The sequence below is a fragment of the Solanum dulcamara genome, chromosome 1 (genome assembly GCF_947179165.1).
Source record: "Solanum dulcamara chromosome 1, daSolDulc1.2, whole genome shotgun sequence".
NCBI lineage: Eukaryota > Viridiplantae > Streptophyta > Magnoliopsida > Solanales > Solanaceae > Solanum > Solanum dulcamara.
Window position 1 is genome coordinate 9,945,333 of NC_077237.1, and position 22,402 is coordinate 9,967,734.

The following is a 22,402-nucleotide window of genomic DNA, read 5'->3' on the forward strand; positions in this document are numbered from 1 at the left end:
TTTCTTCCAACTTTCAATAATAATCATTTTCCTCCCTTATCTCATGCAATATCTATTTTGCCTTTGATTTTCGATCTTCCATCAACTATTTATATAAGTAAAAATAATAAATAATATAATAGCTTTTAAATATATTTCAAAAATAATACAAAAAATATTAATAAAAATAAAGGTATATCCTAATTTTTTTTTAAAGATTATCTATTTGTACTGTAAGTAATTTTTTATTTTTTAATTTAAAAAATACTTTATTATTGACAAACAAAAATCGTTTATCTATTCAGACATTTAAGAATAAGAGAGAATTGAAACATGCATATATATATATAAATACATGTAATATTAAAATAATAATCATAAATAATAACATAAATTTTAATTACAAACTGATAAAAAAAATGTTCTACTTATAATTTCAATGTGTTTAAATAAAAAACTACAAATACTTAGATTAAAAAACATAAATAGTATACATTAGAGTTTTAATTATTATTAAAATATTCACTTTTTTCTCTACTCATTTATTTCATTATAGAACGTCAATAATTTATATATTCAATTAGGATTTTTTTAATTTAGTTTTTTTGAGTAAAAAAATAATTTTTGTTTTTAATAAAAAATTTGTTACCTAGAATAAAAAAAATGGCAGAGATTGTGTGAATTTCATCTGTAATCGAAAATCAAACTCAAGACAGTATATTATGAAACTATAAAATAAGAAGAAAGAAAAAGTAGGAAAAAGAGAAAAGATCTCTTATTCCTCTTGAAAGTATATTCAGATATGAATTATAAATAAAAAAGCTCTTATTTATAAAAAAAAACTGACTTGGTCCTAAGCTAGGATTTTTCTAACTCTTTCTTCAAAGGAATCTACATAATAGACATTAATAGAAATATGTTTATTACAAAGTTAGTTTTGACAGACTTATTTTTTATATATACATATTTCAATATTTTATTCAAAATTTTCTTAAATCCAAATATGAATTGTTGTGATTAATCCTGTTTTAATTTGGTTTTGGTTTATTTATTTTTTTCCTTTACAAAAAGAACATCTGGGGATGCACGCTTCCCCATCTTGCTCACAGTTCAAAAACCCTAATTTTTCGTGATTTCTTAGCAATTTCAGCAATGGAGGTTGATAATTCAATGCCAGATCACAAGCTCTGCGGTTTCTTCCTTACCGCCGTTAAAATTTCGTCTCCGCCGTACTCCTCCGAGCTCCGCCGCACCGTCCCTCTAAATTCCCAGTGCTACATCGCCGGAGACGGTTCTAATGTCCACTTTTTATTGGTTAACGACGTTGAATTGTGTCCCATTGGTCCTCAGACGGAAGAGGGGCGGAATGGTGTTGTTCCTACGAAGAAGCGGAGCAAAATTGGAATGGTGCATGGTAGTTTAAGCGTAGTGCATCAGTTACACAAGCTTGTAATGCAAAAATGCTTGAAGATAGTTGCGAGGGTTGTTGAGGTTGTGGAGCGTGGCGGTGATGAAGAAGTCAGGGTTGCTGTTCTTGTCGATGTGTACTTGCCTATAGCTTTGTGGTCTGGTTGGCAGTTCCCTAAGTCTGGTCCTGCTGCTGCAGCAATTTTCCGGCATATCAGGTAGGCATATCAAGTATAAATTGTTAAAACTTGCAAAATATGAAGTGAAAAAATTGAATTTGATTAGGATCTTAGAAAAAGTCAAAATCAATAAGAATGTAATTAACCCGTAATTGTTTTCGTATTCGTGGGACCATGAAAGTCTATTAATTACTACTTTTTATAGTGTTGTTATTTATCAATAATTACTCTAGCATTCTCTATGCTTACCCGACATTGGGACTGCTCAGCAAATTAGTCCAGGTGCAGTGCAACTGTGCAAGCTCAGAAAACACTAAATCCATCATATATGTATATTGCGATTTTATGAACATTACCTACTTAGATTGTGATTATTCTATGCTTTTCTTTTAACCAGCATAAGTTTGTGAAATCAACTAGTACACCAACATGTAGTGATGGCAATGGTGGGAGAAATCAAGTGTAGAATGAAATAGTCGTGGTGCATCTAGTTAGGCAGGACATTGTTGTTATATTCCATGTATACTTAGTTGATGTACTTTATGAACTTTAAGTCATGCAAATATATTTGTACAAAGAACATACAATACGACAATCAGTAAAAGAATAAACTTCTCATCTAGAAAGTGCAAAGAAATCAACAATAAAAGATGAAAAGCATAAAGGGTTGTGAGCACAACATGGAAATCCAACTTGCACCAAAAGACATTGCAACAGTGGGTGTAGACATCAGAAAGTTTAATCCCATTGTATAACTTTCTGTTAGAACTCAACAACAACAACAATAACATACCTAGTAAAATCCCACAAGTGGGGTCTGGGAGGGTGGCATGTATGTAGACCTTACCTCTACCTCTGCGGTATGTTAGAACTCAACACCCTTTTTAATTCCTTAAAGAAAAGAATGTTGAGTTCCAAAGAGCTTTCAATTAATATATATGAGTCCCGTGAGCACCAACTATAAGGGAAAGCATGATTGGGGCACCCAAGGGTGTGGCCTAGTGGTGCGGGAGGAGAACCATAAGGTCTCAAATTCAAATCTTAGTGGAGGCAAAAAATATTTACAGATTTCTTCTCATTTATCTTAAGTCCTGGTAGGCAGAGTTATCCGGTATTCTATACTTGTAGGAAGTAGCAGTTACCCAATGAAATCGTTGAGGTATGAGCAAGCTGGATCGGAGCCACATAACATCATCTTCAACTACCTCCTACTCATTCGTCTATCACTTGTGTGTTTACAAAATAGATTGCTTCTAACTATGTCGATGGAATGGGACCGCCAAGACAGCCCAGTACCCACCTCTAGAGCTTGCTTTTCTCTTACTCTGCTCGCTCCCACATGTCTTCTTCTCACTATAGTGAAAAATCTTTCACTTCACCATAGCAGGAACCTCACTAACCTTCTTGGCCTGTTACATGGATCCCCTCCTTCCTTTCCACCCTTCGTAAACGATACTACCGGACTTGGAATACGCTATCAATAGAGGAAGTTGATATGCGAGATGGACAAAGTCGGCTTATCTAATGCTTGCTCTCATCTTGTGAAGAATGTTTTTAGTCCGTTTCCGTGTTTGTCTACTGAAAATGGCTTAGGACACCACCATCAGGGAAAAACAGGGGTTGTGGGGTAGAGGGTGGGGAGCAAGGGTGGGTTCATATTATTCAAAGGCTTTTTAATCGAGTATATACTTTTGATGTGCAGGCATATAAATGTAAATGATTTATTTATTAAGTGAGACCTATGTGTTATTTTAAAAATATATTAGGTATCTTATAAACTTAAAGGACTATTAATCTTTTTGCCAAGGCAGGAAACTTTATCCTATTTAGTATAGTGGAAGGACCTTTCCAGCTCTCTTGCTAGTCAAGCTACTGATAGGATCATGTTAGTAATTAGTGAACAATGATGGATGATTAATTTACGGATACCATTTACTTGATAGTGCAACATTTTATTAGAATCAGGTTTGTAGATTAATAGTGTATATTAGGTGCTAAAAGTTTTTCTTTCCCTTTTCTTTTTGGGTGATAATTATTCTGACAAAATGAAGAGAAAAATCTTTTCTTTTCATCTCTGCTTTGATTTAGTTAGAGTATTTGTGACTTCAATGTGCAATAAATCTTTTTAAATGTGCAATTACAGTGGAGATGGATTCGGCTATTCTTCTATTGAGTTTTAGGTTGTTGAATTTGCTATTGAAATAAATTTTTAATTATCTTAACACCATTACACCTAGTGAGCTGATGAGCAGTTCTTGTCAACATTTGTTTGTAGAATTTCTAGTTGAGTTGGAGCTTTAGAAAATTGTGTTGCATTAAATTGTCTATGCAGCTAATGCTGATTTATGTCGTAAATATTTAATGCAGCTGATTCTAATGAATGTTCCAAATATTTCTTTACAGTTGTGACTGGGAAGCTAGGAGTTCTATGCTTCAGTCTGCTAAGCTTGGTATTGAAAAGGATTTTAGTATTTGGAATCTGTCTGACTGTCATGTTCTAGGATGCAAACTGCACTGCAGTGCACCTGACTCTTCGAAGAAAAAGCTCTTTGAGCTCCATGAAATTTTTAAGAGCTTACCAAGTGTATCAAAGAGGGGAAATCCTGATTCTTTAAGAGTGAATCCCCTTGATACTAGTAGATCGGGTATCTGGGTGATAACAGATGATATTTTGATCAGTATTCTTTCTTCACTTTGTCCTGTTGATCTTCTCAGGGTTTCTGCAACATGTCGACATTTAAAATTTCTTGCTGCATCAATCATGCCATGTATGAAACTGAAATTGTTTGCTCATCAGCAGGCTGCAGTTGACTGGATGTTACAGCGTGAGCACAATGTTGAATTACTTCAGCACCCACTGTACATGGATTTTGTCACTGAAGATGGATTTGCTTTTTATATAAATGCTGTTTCTGGTCAAATAGCTACAGGCCAGGCTCCGACAATCAAGGATTTCCATGGGGGAATGTTCTGTGATGAGCCTGGCTTAGGTAAAACTATTACTGCTCTTTCTCTCATTCTGAAGACTCAGGGAACACTGGCAGAGCCACCAGATGGTGCACAAGTCATCTGGTGTATGCATAATGCTGATCAGAGGTGTGGTTATTATGAGCTTAGTAGTGAAGATACAATCAGTTCTGGTGTTCTATTAGCTAGTAGAGCTACTGGACACAATGGCCGAAGAGGACGATTATCTTTAGAGAAACTAACCCCAGAGAAAAGCTTGAACAACTTCTCCACATCACTTGGATCCATGGTTGTTAATTCAGCTGATCATATAGCAACTTCAGAAATCAGTTCACCTACAGTCACACATTCCGCTCCAACAAGGTATGCTGTGAGGTGTACCAGTAGCTATAGCCAGATAAAAAGAGATCTTATGTATGCATATGAAGGAACATCCCTTTTTCCTGAAGAGAGAAATTCTAGGAAAAACTCGAAAAAAAGAAAGCTTGCTTCTAATAACAAGCGAAAAAGCTCAGCATATGAGAAATCTGGTTATTCACATAAATTATCTCGTGGTAGTAAGAGGTTTCATGAGCCTTCTGCAGAGAACTTTGAGCTCAAGGAAACTTGGATCCAGTGTGATGCTTGTCACAAATGGCGGAGGCTTGCAGAAGCTGGTGCAGCAGATACTACTTCTGCATGGTTCTGCAGTATGAATACTGATCCATTATATCAGAGTTGTAGTGTTGCAGAAGACTCTTGGGACCATAAGCAGCATATCACTTGCCTTCCAGGATTTCATAGTAAAGAAACTCCTGGGGGACTGGAAGAAAATATATCATTTTTTACCGGTGTGCTGAAGGATGATTATTCAATTATGGATTCAGAAGCAAAGAAGGCTCTAATTTGGTTAGCTAAGCTGTCACCACAGAAGCTGTTAGAAATGGAAACAATTGGGTTGGTGCAACCTATTGTACAGACTTCCGTAGGAGTTCCTCATGCCCATCATAAAATATTTCAAGCCTTTGGTCTTGTTAAGAGGGTTGAAAAGGGTACAACTAAGTGGTACTATCCCAGAGGTCTTGTGAACCTGGTCTTTGATTTGGATGCCCTACGAGTAGCTCTATGTAAGCCTCTGGATTCATTTAGATTGTATTTGTCTCGGGCTACTTTAGTTGTTGTCCCTTCAAATCTAGTCGATCACTGGAGAGGTCAGATTGAGAGGCATGTAAGACAAGGGCAGTTGAGAGTTTTTGTCTGGACTGATTATAAAAGGCCATCTGCACATAGTCTTGCTTGGGATTATGATGTAGTTATAACTACATTCAGTCGCCTAAGTGCTGAGTGGAGCCCAAAAAAGAGAAGTGTCCTGATGCAAGTTCATTGGCTGAGAATTATATTAGATGAAGGTCATACTCTTGGTTCAAGTCTAACTTTGACCAACAAACTGCAAATGGCTGTTTCATTGCGTGCTACAAATCGCTGGTTATTAACTGGAACACCAACTCCAAACACCCCTAGTAGCCAGCTTTCTCATCTGCAACCCTTGCTTAAGTTCCTCCATGATGAAGCTTATGGACAGAATCAGAAATCCTGGGAAGCTGGTATTCTCAGGCCATTTGAAGCAGAAATGGAAGAGGGCCGGTCACGTTTGCTACAGTTACTTCACAGGTGCATGATCAGTGCCAGGAAAAAAGATTTGCAGAATATTCCCCCTTGCATCAAGAAAGTAACACTCTTAAATTTTACTGAAGAACATGCAAGAACTTACAATGAATTGGTAGAAACCGTGCGGAGAAACATACTAATGGCAGACTGGAATGATCCTTCTCATGTTGAGAGTTTACTGAACCCTAAACAATGGAAATTCCGAAGTACTACCATCAGAAATGTTAGACTTTCGTGCTGTGTAGCAGGACATATCAGAGTGACAGAGGCAGGTGATGATATTCAAGAAACTATGGATATTTTAGTTGAGGATGGTCTGGATCCCACTTCAGAGGAGTATGCTCTGATAAAATATCACATTTTATTTGGTGGAAACTGCATGAGGTTAGTCATAGCCTCTGAGATCATATGTGGCAATGCTTTTGTATCATGATTTTGACTTTGTTTTCTAAAATAATTTATGTAGGTGTAAAGCATGGTGTCGTCTACCAGTGATTACACCTTGTAAACATCTATTATGCCTTGACTGTGTTTCTTTAGATAGTGAGAAGTGTACAATTCCTGGCTGTGGTAACTTGTATGAGATGCAAAGTCCTGAAACACTGGCCCGTCCTGAAAATCCTAATCCAAAGTGGCCTGTTCCAAAGGATCTGATTGAGTTGCAGCCATCTTATAAACAGGTAGGTCTAATCCTTAAGGACATACATATTGGGTAAGACCTAGTTTTTAGTTCATTTTTTGTTATCCCATAACAAACTACGTACTAATATTATCATTATTCTTCTGAAGGATGACTGGAATCCCGATTGGCAATCAACATCTAGCAGTAAAGTTGCTTATCTTGTTGATAGATTAAAGGATATACAGGAAGCTAATAGGATGATTATTACCTCCAACGAGGACAAAATTGATGAGACTGTTAGTGTATCTCATGTCCGTACCGGGATAAACAATTTCAGCACGTTTTCATCGCAACAGTATTTGGTTGGGCCATCAAATAATTTCTGCAATATTCCACAGAAAGTTATCATATTTTCTCAGTTTTTGGAGCACATACATGTAATTGAACAGCAGGTAATGGTACTTCATTGTGAGCATTTCTGTTTAATATTTTTATTATTATTTGATGGTCTGATCACTCCATGTTCTCCTGGCAGTTGGCTGTTGCTGGTATCAGTTTTGCCAGTTTGTATAGTCCAATGCCTTCCATCAACAAGGTATGGCTGTTTAACCATTCTGATTTTCATGATTATCTTTCTAACAAACTTCTTAGGATGGTCGCTGTGGTATTTCTGGAGTTATTTAGTTACACTTGCATGATTCAGGTGAAAGCACTGACAACATTTCAGCATGATGTTGACTGCATGGCCTTATTGATGGATGGAAGTGCAGCTTTAGGTCTTGATCTGAGCTTTGTGACACATGTCTATCTAATGGAACCGATATGGGACAAAAGGTAATAGATATATTAAGCTTACTGTGATTATGCATACCTTATGAATATATGCTTCATGTTTGTTTACTTGTAATACCTTTGGAAGAAGCCCATGTTATATAGTTGCAGAAGTTAAACATGTCCAAAGACAACTTTGCGAGTAATAAACTGGAAACCTGACCATTTTGAGAAAACAAATTCCAAACAGTGAAAAATGCCCAAAACTTTCTCTTAGACTTTATTTGACAATTGTTCTATGAGAATCAAAAAGCTATCCTGCTGAGTGTCTGCACAGCTTTCTGACACATTATTGTTTGACTTCTCGTGATACTCATCAGTATGGAGGAACAGGTGATCAGTCGTGCTCATCGGATGGGTGCTACACGTCCTATTCTCGTGGAAACACTGGCGATGAGAAGCACAATTGAGGAGCAAATGTTGAAGTTCTTACAGGTATTTCTGTCTCTAATGAATGTTACAGTTATTTGGATTAATCCTCTGGCCAGTGATCTGCATTAATTTCATCTGCCAAAAAGGATATCATCCTGATTTGTTATTTCATTTATTGGAAGTTCCATTTTCTTACTTTGATCAACACTTAGGGTGGTTATTAAGTGAAATATTCCCCAATATTGTCCAACTCAAATTTTACAGTTTTGCTATAACTTTTGCAGGAGGCTGATGAAGGTAGGAGGTTGTTGAAGGAAGAATGCGGTAAACTGGGTCATGATGGGGCACGAGCACCACGCACGTTACATGATTTCGCTGAAAGCAATTATCTCACTCGCCTTAACTTTGTTCGGACCAGTTCCAAGGCATGAAGGTACAGAAATATAACCATATGAATAATTCCAAGTTCAAGTAGCTTTACTTTTTTTGTCTGTGCATGCATTATGGGTTTTGTTTTTTGCCGCTATTATGTAATTAGCTTTTGTGTTCTGTAAATCTTCTTCTTTTAGAAAATTCTGTGGCTTTTTGGAGCTCGCAGCCATGGCTTATACATTTCAGACCAAAGGGAGATGGATATTTATGACCCCATTACCATGCTTTATATTACTAGTTCAGAGTACGTGTTTTACATGTGTGTATTGCCTTCATTAATAATAATTGTGGATGTAAAACTAAAATTATTATGTGTGCTGTATAATTAAGTACAAAACTTTAAAACAATAACTCACGTCAAGACAATGTTTTCTTTTTCTACTAAGGAACGTTAGTATTCCTTGTTTTAAGAAAAATGAAATAATAAATTAAATACATGAGGAAATTTTAGTTGTGCTCTAAATAGTTGACTTTTTATGTATTTTATTTAAGAATTTTTAAAATTGATTTTATGGTTTTAATTAGGCACATTATTCAAATAAGTCAAGGTTTAATAACCAACTTTTAATGGGATTTCAATTTCTAAATATTAAGAAAATTAAATCTATTTTAAAATTGTAAAAAAAGGCAAACGATATTTTGTTATAAACAAAATTTTGTTAATCACAATATTATTGGAAGATACGTAATTTTGTAATGGTATTTTAGGAAGTGTGAAAATATAGAGCCAATGGATCAATTTCCTTGTAGTGTTATTCCAAGGATAAAAGCTATTTATAGGTGTACAAGTAAATCTATCTAAGGAAACAAAATCAGTAAAGATCCCTATATATCTCTATCAAAATATACATTCCTATATATCTCGATCAAAATATACTTTCTCTCTCTTCTAAAAGAAAAGAAAAGAAACGTTATACAATAGTCTTCTTCTTCTCAGATCGCCGTCCCTTTTCTCCGGCCGGCGAACACCAGGTAAGTCGACTTCCCTTTTCTCTCTCTTCTTCTCAGATCGCATCTCTCTCTCCCCCCTCACCAAAAGCAAACCCTAGCTGCTACTGGGTTAGGGTTCAGCGAACCCATATACTTTTTCCCCTTTCTCTTTTTTTCTTCTTCTTGCCTCCTCTACATGGAGGACCATACACCATAAGAACGCCAGAGTGATTTTGGGGACAGCAAGCTCTGCTCTCTAGTACGACTTGGGTTCTCTGTTCTTTCCTCTTCTTGTGGTCTGGGAGTATAGCTGCATATTGGACAGAAGACAACTTCATCGAACAGTAATTTCGACGGGCAACAGTGCTAGGATATCTACAAGCTTTACCCAGGTTCTACCTGCCGGAGTTGGTACCTTCGGTGCGCTTATCGTTTCTTTATTTTCCGCTCTTGTATATATATATACTGCTGCGTGATTTGGTTCATATTCAAAATTCATATTTGTTGTGTATAGTATTAAGCTTTCTCGGATTTATTGTTTTATTATTGTTCACTGCTATATGCAAATTTAGTTATTGTCTTTGCCTAATTGTTGATTGGATAGTATCTTTCATCTTTGTGTATGTTCTTGCTTTTCTTTGGTTTTAGATTTGCTAGTGTGTTATAGACTCTCTGCTTGATTCATATTTTTAGTAGAATCTTTGTCTTGTGCTTGTTGTCTAGGTTTACTTTTGCCTAGTAGCTTGGAAGAATGATGGTGGACTAGGGTCATGTCTTCGGTTGAGGCCGGGGTCGAGGGGGAGTAGTGGTATGCGGGCTATAGGGTCTCATAAACTAAGAGTAGGGTCGTGGAACATAAGGTCGTTGACAGGAAAGTATATAGAGCTAGTGAAGATTCTCACGAAGAGAAGGATTAATATAGCTTGTGTCCATGAGACCGGATGAGTAGGTATCAAGGTTCGAGATGTGGACGAGTTTAAGTTGTGGTACTCAAGAGCCTCGAGGGATAGAAATAGGGTTGGTATTTTAGTAGACGGGGACCTTAGAGAGCAAGTGGTGGAGATTAGGAGGATCAATGATAGGATGATGACAATTAAGCTAGTCATTGGTGGGGTGAATGTGAATATTATTAGTGCTTATACCCTCCATGTGGGCCTGAACAATGAGGTCAAAAAACTCTTTTGGGAGGAGTTGGACGAGGTAGTGAGAGGTATACCGAACTCCGAGAAGATTTTTATTGGTGGAGATTTTAATGGCCATATCGGGGCAACTTCAAGTGGATTTGATGATGAACATGGAGGCTTTGGTCTTGGGGAGAGAAATGAAGGCGGAGCTTCGCTTTTGGATTTTGCTAGAGCTTTTGAGTTGGTGGTTGCTAACTCGTGCTTTCTGAAAAGGGAGAACCACTTGATTACCTTTCGTAGCACGGTAGCCAAGACTCAAATAGATTACTTACTCTCAGGAAGGGTGATAGAGGCCTTTGTAGAGATTGCAAGGTCATTCCGAGTGAGAATCTTACTACCCAACACAAGTTTTTGGTTGTGGACTTAGAGATTAAGAGGGATAGGCAGAAGAAAATCTTATATGACCGACCAAGGATTAAGTGGGGTGGTTGAACCCAGTCCTTTCTCGTGAGATGAGGGATAAGTTGATTGGTATGGGGGCCTGGAGTAGTAGCGGGGATGTGAGCAACATGTGGGATATGATAGCTAATTGCATTAGGGAAGCAGCTACAGAGGTGCTAGGGATATCGAGGGGTAATTTTGGTGGTCATTAAGGAGACTAGTGGTGGAATGGAGAAGTCCAAGGCAAAGTGGAAGCAAAGAAGGTTGATATACTAAGTTAGTGGAGTGTGCAGACGATGAAGAGAAGTGGACGCTTAAGGAATTTTATAAGACGACAAAGACAGATGCTAAGGTAGCAATCACAACTGCTAAGACGGCAGCGTTTGAACGCTTATATGTCGACCTAGGGGACAAAGGTGGGGATAAGAAAATGTATAGGCTCGCAAAAGCGAGAGAGAAAAAGGCTCGCGATTTGAATCAAGTGAAGTGCATCAAGGATGAGGATGACAAGGGTTGGTGACGGAGACCTCTATTAAGCAAAGATGTCAAATTTACTTCCACAAACTCTTAAACGAAGATGGGGACAGAGACATTGTGTTGGGTGATTTGGCGCATTCTGATAGACTACGGGACTTTGGGTACTATAGGTGTATTAGAGTTGAGGAGGTTAGACGCTTAGCAGGATGAAAAGGGGAAGAGCGATCGGACCCGATGAGATCCCGGTGAATTTTTGGAAGAGCACAAACAAGGCAGATATGGAGTGGTTGACTAGGTTGTTCAATGCTATGCTAAAGATGGCAAGAATGCCCGACGAGTGGAGGTGAAGTGCAATGGTTCCATTGTACAAGAACAAGAATGATATCCAAAACTGTAATAATTACAGGGGTATCAAATTGCTAAGCCACATTATGAAGGTTTGGGAAAGAGTGGTGGAGATAGGGTGAGGAAATGGGTTTCCATTTCTGAGAACCAATTTGGATTCATGCTAGGACGTTCGACTACTGAAGTCATCCATCTTATGCAGAGATTGATGGAGAAGGATAGGGAAAGAAAGAGGGATCTTCATATGGTGTTCATTGACCTTGAGAAGGCTTATGACAAAGTCCCGAGGGATGTTCTCCGGAGGTGTTTGGAGGCTAAGGTTATCCCAATGGTGTATATAAGGGCAATAAAGGACACATATGATGGAGCTAAGACTTCGATTAGAATGGTGGGAGGAGACTCGAAGCATTTCCTAGTGGAGATGGGCCTACATTAGGGATCAATCCTTAGTCCTTTCCTATTCGCCTTGGTGATGGATGAGTTGAAGTGATCTATTCAGGAGGAGGTTCCTTGGTGTATGTTATTTGCAGACGATATAGTATTGATTGATGAGACACGGGACAAAGTTAATGCTAGGTTGGAGGTTTGGAGACGGACTTTGGAGTCCAAAGGGTTTAGGTTGAGCAGGACCAAAACAGAGTATTTGGAGTGCAAATTCGGTGGTGTGGTAGGTGAAGCAGATGCAGAAGTGAGGCTTGCTACACAACCTATTTTCAAGAGAGAAAGCTTTAAGTATTTTGGGTTCGTACTCTAGGGTAGTGGGGATATCAACAGTGATGTCACACATCGCATTGAGGTAGCTTGGATGAAATGGAGGCTTGCGTCTAGAGTCTTGTGCGATAAGAAGGTACTGCCCAAACTTAAAGGAAAGTTTTACAGAGTGGTGCTGGCCAGTCAAGAACTCTCATATTCAGAAGATGTATGTTGCAGAGATGAAGATGTTGAGATAGATATGTGGTCATACTAGGAGAGACAGGATTAGGAATGAAGTTATTCGGGGGAAGGTAGGAGTGACCCCTGTGGCAGACAAGATGAGGAAAGCAAGGCTGAGATGGTTTGGACATGTGCGAAATGAGGTAGGTTGACACCCCAGTGAGGAGGTGCGAGAGGATGGTTGTAGGGGGGAATCAATGGGGGTAGAGGTAGGCCGAAGAAGTATTGGGGAGGGCTGATTAGACAGGATTTGGCGCAACTCCATAGTACCGAGGACTTGACCCTAGATAGGAAGGAGTAGAAGACGCGTATTAGGGTAGAAGGTTAGAAGGGGGGAGGGATTAGTGGAGGATCAGCATATTGTGTTGTGTATCGTGTCTGTATTATCATACTTTTTTGCTATTAGTGTTGTTTCTCCATTGTAGACTTTCCTATTCATTACTATATTGTTTCTTAATCTTTTACTTGGGTTTGAGGTACTTTAGACGAGGGTCTTTTGGAAACAGCCTCTCTACCTCCTCGAGGTAGTGGTACGGTCTGCGTACACTCTACCCTCCCTAGACCCCACTTAGTGGGATTCCACTAGGTATGTTTTTGTTGATGTATCCCTATATATCTCTAAGATCCCTAAAGATCTCTATGCTTATGCTATGAATATTATGAGTAGATATGGCTATGTACATTTTGTAACACTCCCCCTCAAGTTGGAGCATAGATATTAATCATGCCCAATTTGTTACAAAGATTTTCCACCCGAGTTCCATTTAAAGCCTTCGTGAATATGTCACCCAATTGCTCTCCTATTTTCACATAGCCAGTAGAGATGACGTTCTCTTGAATCTTCTCACGGATAAAGTGACAATTGACCTCAATATGTTTTGTCCGTTCATGATACATTGGATTTGAGGCAATGTATTGAGCAGCCTAGTTATCACACCAAAGTTTTGTTGGATAAGAAGGATTCAAACCAATCTCAGCTAAAAGGTGTTGTATCCATAGTATTTCACATGTGGATTGAGCCATAGGCTCTATACGGACTCTGCACTAGATCGAGATACAACATTTTGTTTCTTACTCCTCCAAGATACTAGATTTCCACCAACAAAGATGCAATAGCAAGTAGTTGATCTTCTATCAATTTTCAATCCAGCCCAATCTGCATCTGCAAAACATTCAACACGACTATGTTTGTGGTCACTATACAATATGCCAAGGCCAGGAGCTCCTTTCAAATAACATAGAATTTGTTCCAAGGCAACCCAATGTTTGATTGTTGGTACAAACATGAATTGATTGACAATACTGACTGCATAGGCAATATCTGGATGAGTCACAGTAAGATAGTTCAATTTCCCTACTAACCTTCTGTATATTTTCGGATCATCAAAAGGGTTAGCATCATCCTTATTAAGATGTACATTAGGAACCATTGGTGTGCCACATGGTTTCGCTCCCAACTTTTCAGTTTCTGCAAGGAGGTCAAGTATATACTTTCTTTGAGATAAGAAAATCCCATTCTTGCTTCTAGATACTTCTACACCCAAGAAATATTTCAGTTGTCCCAAGTCTTTGGTATGAAACTTGGCATGTAAAAACTGCTTGAGAGAAGAAATTCCAATACAGTCATCTCCTGTAATTATAATATCGTCAACATAGACAACTAGAAGAATAATTCCAGTCACTGACTGTCTATATAAGACTGAGTGATGACACTTGCTTTTCTTGAACCCAAATTCCTGAACTACATCTAAATTTTCCAAACAAGGCACGAGGACTCCGCTTTAGACCATATAGAGATTTTTTTAGATGACAAACTTTTTCATACTCCCCCTAAGCAACAAACCCAGGCGGTTGCTCTATATACATCTCTTTATGGAGATCACCATGAAGGAAAGCATTCTTGATATCCAACTGATGTAAAGGCCAATGTTGAGAAGCAGCCAAGGAAATAAGCAAACGAGCAGAGGTAAGCTTCTTTACGGGAGAGAAAGTGTCTGCATAATCTACCCCATAAGTCTGAGCATAACCTTTAGCCACAAGTCTAGCCCCAAGTCTTGCGACAAAACCATCAAGATTGACTTTGACTGTGAAGACCCATTTGCATCTTACTGCTTTCTTTCCTTTGGGTAAATCCACCAAATCCGAAATGTGATTTTCATCTAGAGCATGTATCTCTTCAAGCATTGCATCATGCCATCCAGGATGAGTCAAGGCTTTTTTCACTGTTTTGGGAATAGAGATAGAGTCTAGAGAGCCAATCAAATAACTAGATGCAGGAGATAAGTGGTTAGAAGAAACAAAGTTAGCAATGGAATATGTGGATTTACACTGACGTGTATCATTCCGAAGAGCTATAAGAAGGTCAAAATTTCTTGCAGAATCAAGTGGAGAAGGAACTAATGATGAAGGAGTTGATGTAGGACAAGTATCATCATTACCTTGTGTCACGCCCTGAGAGGGTACCCTAGGCGTGTCTGGCACTCAGAGACCATTACTTGCCTCAAGCGAACCACTTGGTTTGATCACTCATTCAACCACTCAGCAGAAGACTTAGATAAGTCCAAGAAGACACTTTAGTGGGCTAACAATCAGCAGTTTAATAAAAGAATAGTTTAAATAAATAGTTCAAATCAACTCAGTATCATAAAAATAATTTTTTCAAAACATGTTTCAAAATGGGAACATCAACTTTACTCTGTCACTGTCTCTATCGCTGTCTATGACGCCTCTAAATTGAATGTGAATAGGTACCGGGACAGGCCCACGGCTACCTCAAAAAAACTACTCTAATAAAGGAAATCAACTAGAATAAAAAGATCCCTCCGAAAGCAAGGAGGTCTCACCAAAAGCTGGATGAAAAACTGATCTTTTAACGCGTGGTTGTTGAGGATCTGCAGACACAAGTACATGGAATCTACGATATGTAAATAGCCAAAAGGAAATACAATCAACAATACTCAATATCATGCTACTCGACTCAAGGGACTCAACTCTGAAATTGACTCAAATCAATAAGCATGCAAGTTTAAAAATAAACGGTGCTTTGAAAATAGACTCAATGATATGCAACTCAACCAAATCAAACCATTCATTTTTAGGGAGTTTCTCTAACCGACAATCATCACTTATGAGCTAGTGATGATACAACAATTTACACTGCCGTTGCCGCAACCGTCTAATACCTTGCTAAGGTAAGGGACGATCAACCTCATTAGATCCACAATCGATCAAACTCCATCGTTTTGGGACTACAAACGCATAGCCTCTATCCTAAGCTGGCTACGTAGTTTATGGGGTTCGAGTTATTATTTACTCTTACCCAAATCGGTGCTCAATACTACTTCCAACAGACTCAATATGCTCAATCAAATCAATATAATCAAATCATCTCATCTAGTCTCATTGGACTCTTATCAAACTCAATCTCATCTCAATCATCAAACTCTTTCATTTAAAACATGCTTTTTAAACTCATTCATATCTTATCAAAAATCTATCTCAAACAATCATTTATACTAAAAAATACTCATGTTTTTCGGACTCAACTCATTCTCAAATATATGTTTAAAAAGAAAAATGTATTAACACTCAACTCTTTCATGCTAAAAATGGTAGTTACGGGACTCCTCAAAACTCAAACTCATTTAAACTCAATGCTCATACTCTTTCAAAACTCAATAAAATATGCATAGACTGTTTAAAATCATACTTCGTTTAATACATGAAAACCATTCTCATCAACTCAAATGAATGCATATTAATATAATGATCATCAACTCAACTAGGATTCATGTGAATGAAATCATTAACAACAATCTCAAGAATTCAAGGTATAGAAACAATAATAATCTCAATGCATAATTATGTAGAACTCAATGAACGAAGAAATTACTCATTTGGAATTCAAAGAAACTAGGGCTAAAACTCAACTCAACTCAACTCTTTGACGATAGAATTTAGATGTAGGGTGCGTGGATGAACTCAATCCAGTGCTATAATTAACCTTACATACCTGGAAGATTGAAATTACAATTGAAACTCGAAAAACACTAGCTTTCTTGGAGGAAACCTTTGACCTTGAAGTCTTGGTGCTTGATCTCGAGAAAAGAAACTTTTTTTATAGAGTTCTTAGAGTGGAAGAACTTGGGAAAACCCTGGGTGAAGGGCTTCTCTTTGATTCCTGAATTTTTGACTTGAAAGCCTTAGGGTTCTTGATGAAGAAGAGGAACCCCATATTAGTTTTGAGAGAGTTTCTTGAGACTAGATTGTTTGGATGGATGATTATGAGAGGAAAACAAGTTAGTGGAATGATATATTCCTTCAAAACATCCAAAAATGACTTAAAATACGGTTAAAAAGCTTTGGAAAAGACCAAATTAACCCTGGGATGCGTGTAGGAAGTTGCTGATATAAAGTTGCACCAAAGCCTTCGCAGCCCCGTGAAGGTTTTCACGACCCGTAGTGGCAGTCGTGAAGATGCAACTGCCTGACATGGCTTTACTAAATTGGGCGTAACCTTTTACTCCAAATTCCAAATGAGACAAACTCGGTGGCGTTGGAAAGAGGACTCAAAGACCTTTAATTTGATAGGTCATGAGCCATATAATTCTATATAATTCTTTATAATCTAGGAGATATACTTGTTTGAAGTTGACATTTGCATGAACTAATGCGAAAAGCTGAACAGGTAGAAAGGTTTTGAACTCAACCAAGTACTAGAGATCTCTTATGACCCTAAACCACTTTCAATACACTTCCCACTCATTGTAATGAACCTTAACACAAGCACAAGTAGGATACCACCCAATTCAAGTTTAGATACTTACGACAATAGATTCAGATTCTAAAAGGGAAAGTTGTGGAGTGTTACACCTTGCCTTCTCGAGTAAACTTGAACAATTGGTGGTCTTGGTGGAACAAATGAAGCAGGTTCCGGAGGCATAGTAGTTGACTGATTCTCAATAAACGAACTAGAAGATGGAAGTACAACATCATCTGATTGCTCTTTTACAGCACGAGTAACCTTATAGACTAACCACTCATCTTCCTCCACTTGACTTGTAGAAATGGGAGGTGCATAGGAGAATGGTGTAGCCTCTGAAAATACCACATCAGTTGACACTAGGTATCTGCCAAGTTCACCAGAGTAACACCGATACCCTTTTTGAAGTCAAGAATAGCCCTAGAAAACACATTTTAACGCCTTTGGATCCAATTTGGCAACACATGGTCGAACATCTCGAACATAACATGTGCATCCAAACACCTTAGGTTCCATCGGGAATAGTGATTTGTTTGGGAAAAGAACACTATAAGGAATATTACCTGCCAACACAGACAATGACATGTGATTGATCAGAAAACAAGTTGTAGCGACTGCATCAGCCCAAAATTGTTTAGGGACTTTCAACTGGAACAAAAGTGCGCGAGCTGTCTCAAGTAGATGCCTCTATTCTTCCTCTCAGTAACTCCATCTTGAGAAGGTGTATCAACACATGAAGACTGATGAAGAATACCGTGGTTTCTCATGTAAGACTGAAATAATTCTGACATATATTCTTTAGTGTTATCACTCCTTAGAATCCGTACTGAGGCATTAAATTGAGTTTTGACTTCAGTGCAGAAGGCAGTAAAGTGAGTAAACACTTCAGATCGACTCTTTATAAAGTAAATCCAAGTTATTCGAGAAAAATCATCCATAAAAGTGACAAAATATTTATACGCAGTTTTAGAAACAACAGGACATGGTCCTCAAACATCTGAATGTACTAACTCAAAAGTAGACTCAACTCGCTTATTAACCTTTGGACTTACCAAGATACGATGGTGTTCTGCAAATTTACATGACTCACATTCCAATAAGGAAATATTCTAAAACTGAGAATAAAGCTTTTTCAACAGAGGTAGAGAAGAATGCCCTAATCAACAATGTGCTTCAAATGGAGACATGACACTTGAGCAGGCAACAAATCGAGATTCCCATTCATCAAGAGATCATCAGATATATGTCCTTTACCAATAACTTGATTTGTCGTAAGATCACGAAACAAACAATGATGGGGAAAGAAAAAGACATAACAATGAAGGTCTCTAGTAACTTTACTAACAGAAATCAGATTAAAGGCCAATTTTGGTAGAATTAATACAGATGACAGGGTAATAGAGGAGGTAGGTTTAACGGTTCTAGATCCAACACTGCTACAGGTTGATCCATCGGCTACTGTAACTGGAGAGGGGTGCTTTGTGTGGTTGAAAACTAGAAAAAATATTAGAATTACCTGTCATATGATTGGTGGCACCTGAATCAATCACCCATTTATTTGAAGAGGTGATAAGACATGCTTTATCTGATTTGGCAAAAGCATTGACTGAAGTGGATTCCTTCAATAATTTCTTATATTGAGAGAATTTAGCAAACTCCTCAACCGAAATCAAAACCATTTTGTCAGAAAATGGACTAGAAGCAGCAACAACTTCACCCTGATCAGTCATTTTTTCCCCAAGTAAAATGCTCACTGTATCACAACAAATTGATGTTGAAGTTGAAACCAATAGAACATCCCAAGTAGGCTATATCTGAAAGTTATAGTATTACCCAAAAAGAAAGACAAACAGTAGTTAACGGGCAAACAGAATCAAAAGGTTGACAACCAAACATGAAGTTGCACTCTAAAATAATTTCCCAAATAAGCAGACAACAGATAGCCTCCAAAATAATACCAAGTTCACAAATTGTTGAGCAATCATTCAACTCACTGTGCACTTTTCAGACAACCTCCAATCATATACCAGAATGAAAGAGTAAATAGCAATAAACAGAAAAGTGTCAAACCTGACCAAAGAGAGTGCACAGATTCTGTTCAAGGATTCTCTTCTACATGGTCCGATGATAGAGGACCACCACAAGTCCTCCAGGAATGTCGAGCCATTTTTTTTCCTGATCTAACTCAGACTAAGCAGGACGCTCTGATACCATGTGAAAATACAGAGCCAATGGATCAATTTCCTTGTAGTATTATTCCAAGAATAAGAGCTATTTATAGGTGTACACGTAAATCTATCTAAGGAAACAAAGTCAGAAAAGATCCCTATATATCTCTATGATTATGCTATGAATATTATGAGTAGATATGACGGTACATTTTGTATTTAGGAATCTTATTAAATAAACTTAGGTCTCATTTGTTTGCACTTAATGAATATCTTAATCTTAATCATTAAGTTTGTTTGTTTCAAGGTCGAAATCTTAATCATTCAGATTTTAATTATTAATTGTGTTTGTGTTTCTTATTTTACAACCACTTAAAGAGGTAGTCCGGTGCACCAAGCTCCCGCTATGTGCAGGGTCCTGGGAAAGGCCCGACCACAAGGGTCTATTGTACCATCCTTACCTTGTATTTCTGCCAGAGATTGTTTTCAAGGATTGAACCCTTGACCTCCTGGTCACATGACATCAACTTTACCGTTTATTCCAAGTCTAAATATGTCTGAATGATTAAGATCTATAACAAAGTCTTACTATCATTAAGATATCTATTTAAATATTTGTACAAAGTTGGCCATTCACCGCTACTCCATCAACTTTCAACCACCACTCACAACTACCACCACCTACCATCCACAACCACCGTCCTCAACCCAACCACAACCACCACTATCGTCAACCAACAAAATCAATAGTCTCACCATTAGCCATCATTTACAATCATCACTAACTATTATTATATTTACTAATCACTACCGATAACCATCATTATATATCGCAACCGTCATCATTATTCACCACCACCATGTGCTATTAGTATCATTCCACTACTAATTATTAACAGCAACAACCACTGTTAATCACTACTGTCAATCACTATATCATAAGATACTACCACAACCATCATCATTAGTCAACAACATCCCAAATTGGCGCACACAATCATCATCACTAGTCATCACCTCTACTAATGAAATATTTTATTGATATAGTATTAAATCAATTTAACATTTTATTTGAATTTTATATTGTTATTTTTTAAACAAAGACTACTTTTATACATTGAGATGTTGAGAAAACAAATAGTCTTAACTATTTATAAAACAATTACAATAAAAATAAAGAGAAAGCCCATACCGTGCTAAGGCAACGATGAATTAGGACAACCATGGATAGTTGGAGTTTGTTGAAGAGTATTATTAAGAAATAATTGGGAGACATTATAGTCCAGTCAATATATTATCTGTGAAGGAACCATAAATCTAGCAAACCTGATTGAAGGTTAAAGATTTCATTAGTTAGCGAACCAAATTTACTATTCCCATTCTTCCATAACAAAAAGTAATCAATGAGTTTCACCTCCTTACGTAACCACAACTAATAACATGATCAATGGCTTCCTGCAAAATTGATGAGGCACTGACTTCCATTGGAATATCACCATTTTCTAAAAGTGTTGAGGCAACAAAAACAGGAGACAAGACAGTTGATAAGCAATTGAGTTGTGGCTAAACTCAATTTAACATTTGATGTTTAACATTCTTTTATCGATGTGATTTTCTAGTTTAAGTAGAATTTTATTTTTTATTTTAAATAAGAAAAAGTAACTTGGAATGTATTATGTTTTTATTTACGTAGTTTAAATAAGGATAAATTTAGTAAAAGAAAATATTATTTGATTTGAATTTTTAATTTGAAGAAAATAGAGTCTTTTAATGAAAGGTAAAAAGTTCAATTGAAATTGAAATACAAAGATAAACGTAAAAGTAGAAGAAACAATATGTTTTTCATAAAGTTTGATCCACTTAAATAGAATTGTAGAATATATTTTTTATATAAAGTAAAATTCTAATTGATTTAGCAGTGTTAAATATTTTAGTTTCTAACCTAGACCAAATAAGGATAGATTAAATAAAACGTTAAGTGGTTTTAAAATTCTAAATATTAGGGAGTAATTAAATGACTTATCGAATATAAAATATTTTTAAAAGAGTAATGACCTTAGTTAATTCGCTAATTAAATACTTAAAAGTTAAAACAAATTCAAAATAATTTAACTTTACTCTTTTAAGGAAAGAAATCAATTTTTTTCTCAATTCGAAATTTTCTTAAACAAAGTTTTCTTTAAACGAAAGATGAAAAAAAAGAGATGAAGAAATATAACCTTTGATTTTTCACGTAGCAATTGACCATCATCACTTCAACATTGAATGTTTTCCATATATTTACGTGTTGCCGAATTATTTCAGGAAACACGTACACAATCTTATTGCCTTATGGAGAGGAAATATTTCATATATTTAGGACTTTTCCAATTAGTGTAGGATTTGTAATATAAACAGTATTAAATATATATAATAAAGATAATGAACTAATAATTGGAGGAAAATAGTAAAAAGACGATATTGTCTAAAGGGGAGTCTTTTAATGAAGGACAAAAAGTTCAAACAACATTATAAAGGACCTTCACACAGTATAGATTACCTCCATATTCTGCACAGGGCGGAAGTAGCACACATAGAGGTTACAATGAAAGAATGTTGCTTGAGATGGTTTGGTCATGTCTTATGTAAGACTCCAAATACATCCCTTGGTACAATACTGTGCTGATTGAAGAGTTCAAATGAGACAAGATAGACCTAAACTCATGTGGAGAGAAGTTGTCTAAAGAAACTTGAAATTTCTCATAATCCATGTAAGATTTAGCTAACAAACACCATTGAAGTAGAGA

At 37.0% G+C, this 22,402-nt stretch overlaps 2 protein-coding genes across 6 annotated transcripts in view; both read left to right on the forward strand.

The window, feature by feature from the left end:
* Window positions 1–1,007: 1,007 nt before the first annotated feature.
* LOC129901436 (F-box protein At3g54460) overlaps window positions 1,008–22,402 on the forward strand; it is a 23,237-nt gene continuing 1,842 nt past the window's right edge. For 2 of the 5 annotated variants that reach the window (XR_008769838.1, XR_008769839.1), the window contains exons 1-9: window positions 1,008–1,604; window positions 3,969–6,563; window positions 6,646–6,859; window positions 6,969–7,253; window positions 7,337–7,396; window positions 7,505–7,635; window positions 7,953–8,067; window positions 8,289–8,437; window positions 9,374–9,786. Coding sequence is in view for 2 of the 5 variants with exons in the window: in XM_055976630.1 (XP_055832605.1) it covers window positions 1,132–1,604; window positions 3,969–6,563; window positions 6,646–6,859; window positions 6,969–7,253; window positions 7,337–7,396; window positions 7,505–7,635; window positions 7,953–8,067; window positions 8,289–8,435 (4,020 nt within the window). In the remaining 3 variants the exon portion in view is untranslated. Of the gene's footprint in view, window positions 1,605–3,968; window positions 6,564–6,645; window positions 6,860–6,968; window positions 7,254–7,336; window positions 7,397–7,504; window positions 7,636–7,952; window positions 8,068–8,288; window positions 8,438–8,573; window positions 8,743–9,373; window positions 9,787–22,402 lie in introns of those variants that run through there. The other 3 variants (XR_008769836.1, XM_055976610.1, XM_055976630.1) reach the window with 2 other exon arrangements.
* Window positions 10,453–10,917, forward strand: LOC129891389 (uncharacterized). Its single transcript, XM_055966738.1, has one exon. The coding sequence runs from the start codon at window positions 10,453–10,455 to the stop codon at window positions 10,915–10,917; it is 465 nt and encodes a 154-aa protein (XP_055822713.1).